At 57.0% G+C, this 1490-nt stretch overlaps 1 protein-coding gene across 1 annotated transcript; it reads left to right on the top strand.

The window, feature by feature from the left end:
• Nucleotides 1-300: 300 nt before the first annotated feature.
• On the top strand, nucleotides 301-1104 carry LOC127307495 (basic blue protein). Its single transcript, XM_051338219.2, has one exon. The coding sequence runs from the start codon at nucleotides 415-417 to the stop codon at nucleotides 937-939; it is 525 nt and encodes a 174-aa protein (XP_051194179.1). The 5' UTR covers nucleotides 301-414; the 3' UTR covers nucleotides 940-1104.
• The last annotated feature ends 386 nt before the right edge of the window (nucleotides 1105-1490 follow it).

A 1490-nucleotide genomic window follows, 5' to 3' on the forward strand; every position in this document is an offset into this window, starting at 1 on the left:
TGCGACCTGGAGCCGCCGAATTTGAATTCTTCACTTGGAGCAAACTTTGCTACCCTGAATGCGACATCACGTCCGCACTCTTATGCCATATTGTGTTAGTCCATGGCGCGTACCGTAGACTATACCGATGTGAAACCAGAATGAAAAGGTCTGTAGGCCACCAACCATGGCCGCGTATGACCAAGTACTAGTTAGTACTGGCTCGTTCAAACGCCTGCATAGAACTATTCAACTCCAAAATCCGAATGCCATTCCACCAACCTACCTAGCGCGTGCTACTTGTTTGTCTATAAATGGCCCCTCCTGCACGGCAGCATCACAAACACAACAGCAACCATAACCCCGTCAAGGATAAACAGCAGTATCTAGCTTGAATCTCCTCTGCTTGCTTTGCTCCTTCCAGTTCCAACCGCAATGGCAGCTGCTATGAAGATCGCCCTCCTTGCCGTGGCGGCGATGGCCGTCTTGAGCACCGCATCGGCCGCGACATACAACGTCGGCGAGCCGGCCGGCGATTGGGGCTTTGGCATCAACTACGGCAGCTGGGCGTCCTCCAAGCAGTTCATCCCCGGTGACAGTATCGTCTTCAAGTACAGCCCGCAGGCGCACGACGTGCTCGAGGTCAGCAAGGCAGACTACGACTCCTGCAGCGTCGCAAGCCCACTGACCACCCTCAATACCGGCAACGATGTTGTCTCACTCCCCGCCACCGGGACCCGCTACTTCATCTGCGGTTTCACTGGCCACTGCACCGCCGGCATGAAGGTCGCTATCGATGTCGTGTCGGCCTCTTCCCCGTCGACGCCATCGTCGCCCGCACCAGCCAGCGGTCCCAGCGCCAGCAACTCTCCCCCGCCGCCATCGCCCTCCGCCGCTACCTCCGTCAGGGTCACAGCAGGCCTTGGCCTTGTTGTCGTGCTTGCCGGTCTCATGGCTTGAAGTCAGATATCTGAGGCGTCACGAACATACGAGCTGATGTATAGTCAAATTTATATTGCTGGTGTATTATTTTTTAGTGTGTGAGAGAATGATACATTACATGTATAGGTGCATATTCATGGTAGAGGATATAAAATAATAAAGTCAGCATCTTTTCAATTGAAATGTTCACTTGTTAATAATAGGTAGCAGGAGCAGTTTGTGCTACTAATCCCATCCCTGTCCCGACCCTGACCCCCAACCCTACAAACACCCGACGAGCCGCCGGCCGCAGGCCTTCTCCTCTCCCCCCTTCCTGCCGCCGCCAGAGGTCCCGCCGGGCATAGCCCGAGCGGCGATGGTGTCGGCAGGGACTTCTTCGTGCCTGTACGCGGTGGCTTCAGGTTCCAGCGGCGAAGGCGCGTGGCACAACGGCTAGGTGCTGCAGGCTCCCGGTGGTGAGCGGTTTCGACCACGACGGCCCTGGTTGGGCCGCCTCGCAATGGAGGCGCTCCTGCTGGCGCGGTAGTGAGCTCCGGGTCGGCTCAGGCCCATATGGGCTTGGGCGGCCC

Source organism: Lolium perenne, chromosome 6 (assembly GCF_019359855.2).
Source record: "Lolium perenne isolate Kyuss_39 chromosome 6, Kyuss_2.0, whole genome shotgun sequence".
NCBI classification, from domain to species: Eukaryota; Viridiplantae; Streptophyta; class Magnoliopsida; order Poales; family Poaceae; genus Lolium; species Lolium perenne.